Source organism: Triticum aestivum, chromosome 1D, assembly GCF_018294505.1.
Source record: "Triticum aestivum cultivar Chinese Spring chromosome 1D, IWGSC CS RefSeq v2.1, whole genome shotgun sequence".
In the NCBI taxonomy this organism is placed as follows: Eukaryota; Viridiplantae; Streptophyta; class Magnoliopsida; order Poales; family Poaceae; genus Triticum; species Triticum aestivum.
In genome coordinates this window covers 490,564,194-490,566,622 of record NC_057796.1, presented here as the reverse complement: position 1 = coordinate 490,566,622, position 2,429 = coordinate 490,564,194, and the positions used below count along the sequence as shown (strand labels likewise).

Genomic DNA, 2,429 nt, shown 5'->3' with positions numbered 1-2,429 from the left:
TTATCTATAACCGATGTCGTCCCCGATCTATCCATATAATGTATCGTAACAAACAACTGGTGCAGCAGACCTAAAGTATACACCACATGCATACGTTTTAGAAGCCGCCATCATCATCGAACCGTTGTCCCATATTTAGAGATATCCGCATCATCCTTGCTAGTCCGGCCATCCTTCGACGCCACCACAACGCGCAATGACTCCACCGCCCTGCGCTCGTCTATCCCAACGCGGAGACTCTGGAAGATCTGTCGTGCGTAGCACCTGCCGACCAGGCATGACACAACGTAGCACCTGTCGGTCAGGCATGACTTGACATCTCTTACCAGACGCATCTGACGCCGTGGATAGAACGCCACTCTTCCTCCCAACCTCCACACCATTGTCGCTACTGGAGCTGACACGCGGAGCCCTTCACCCACAGCAACTCTTCCCCGAGCACCCAAGCCTCCCAAGACGGCGCCTCCATGAAGGGACGGACGGATGAAGTTAGGATTTTCATCATATATTTTGTACTATATGCTCTTGAGTCAATATCATATAATTCATGGTCGTATAGGACCAGATATGATGATTGACTCCATGTCTGTTGTCTGAATGTACACACTTTGATTGATTCCACAGATATCTTACATGGTTGTTGAGTCAATGTACATTTTACTAACACAACAATAGCCTGTACATATTACGTACCCACTGTTGGTGTATGTATGTGAGATGGTCGTCCTTGGTACGCATTGCTGCTCACTTACCGAAGAGCCGCTGGGAGACGAAGAAGCCGAGCGAGAAGGCGGCGACGCCGACGGCGACCACCTCCTTGTTCTTCCTCGCAATCTCCAATGTGTTGTCCGCCCACTTCATGTCTGTCAGACCCTTCAGCTCCCCTACAATGCGCTCCTTCCAGGCGGTGCATGTCGCCGCCGCCGCCTTCTTCTCGTGCTCCGCTTTCGCGTCCATGGCTGTCGGCGTGGCAGCTGCCTTGGCCCTCACTTCTTCACCGTCGCCGCACAGCCTAACCCTGTCCTCCAGGCTCTCCCGGTCAACTGCCGCCTTGTCCTTCTCGCCGATGGCAGGCTCTTGCTTCTCGGGTGTCGCCGCAGCTGCTGCCGCCGCTTGAGGAGCCTTGGGCCTCGGGTGCTGGTCCTTCTTCGCCGCCGGCGCTGGCTTCTTCTCTTCCTCTTGCTTGCGTCTGTTGGCCTCCTCTTCCATGCGCTGAACGCGCTCGGCGACCTGCCGAGTCGTCCGGCTGAGCGTGCTCTCCTTCACGGCTCCATCGGTGGCTTCCTTTTTCTGGACGGTGTCGCTGAGTCTCTCCTCCTTGGCCACACCGGCACCGGAAGAGGCGAGCTTGGGCACGGTGAGCGTGAGCACGCCGGCCTCGAAGCGGCCAGCGATGTCCTCGAGGCTGGCTGTTGCGGGCAGCTGGAAGACCCTGTAGAGGGCGGAGCCAGGCCCGCCGGCGCCCGGCCTGGTCGCCCCTCGCACGGTGAGCTTCCCGGTGCCGTCCACCTGCACCCGGAAGTCCTCCTTCCTGAAGCCCGTCAGGGTGAGGCGGAGCACGTAGCTGTCCTCCTTCTCTGCCCACTCGAACTTGGGGTCCACCACCGTCGCCACCGGCGTTGCCGTCGGCTGCTGCTGCTTGGTGCCGGTGGCCGCCATGAGGAAGCGTAGGCAAGAGCTCTGTCGTTGGTTGGTGCCTTGGTGGTGGTGCTTAGATGATCGAGAGGTGAGATGAGATGGGAAGGTTCATGATACGCCGTGTATATATATGAAGGTGTTGGCATGGCGATGGTCGATTCGAAGCTTGGGTGCTGTGAGGAGAGAGGTGGAAGGAGGAGATTGCTGTATGGAATTAACCCGGCCGGGCCGACCATGCATGCATACGTGTAGGTAGGAAGAGGTGTAGCTTAGCTTGCAAGCTACGTACATCCATGGAGTCGTGCATAGGTGAGGAGGAAAGGTTTAGGGATATTTGCGCGGGAGGGTAAATGGGTTTCCAGGGTGGCAAGCTGAGCTATGGAGGTGAAGAAAGAAAGGAGAATGCTTCCGGAAGCTAGCTAAGCTATGGATGTGAAGAAGAGATGCTTCTTGTGCATCATCGTGGCAGCCAAGCTATGTGCGGCCGGCGATCCATAGGGTATGTCACTAGCACCCAATTGGATATGCATCGCATCTTAATTCTATCTCACTTCAAGTATATACAACTTTATTTTTTTGAGCGCCAAGTATATGTAACTTGTGTAAGATGGTGGCACAACTTCTGGATGTGCATTCTTCCACTTGGCGAGCGCGCGCATGAACGGAGGACGGACCCTCGGTCAAAAAATAAAATCCAGGCATATTCATTTGTATTCTTATGGAAAAATGCCAAAACCATTTTGATTTTCTACCTATATATTCCGAAACACACTAAGGCAAAACCCCTTCCA

The 2,429-nt window shown here is 54.8% G+C and overlaps 1 protein-coding gene across 1 annotated transcript; it reads right to left on the bottom strand.

The window, feature by feature from the left end:
- Positions 1-495: 495 nt before the first annotated feature.
- On the bottom strand, positions 496-1,720 carry LOC123178983 (uncharacterized abhydrolase domain-containing protein DDB_G0269086-like). The gene has a single exon (XM_044591524.1). It carries the CDS (start codon positions 1,657-1,659, stop codon positions 745-747), a length of 915 nt encoding a protein of 304 aa, XP_044447459.1. The 5' UTR covers positions 1,660-1,720; the 3' UTR covers positions 496-744.
- Positions 1,721-2,429: the final 709 nt, after the last annotated feature.

Coding starts and splice junctions, on each gene's coding strand:
- LOC123178983 (XM_044591524.1), bottom strand. CDS start 1,659: ATGGCGGCCACCGGCACCAAGCAGCAGCAGCCGACGGCAACGCCGGTG.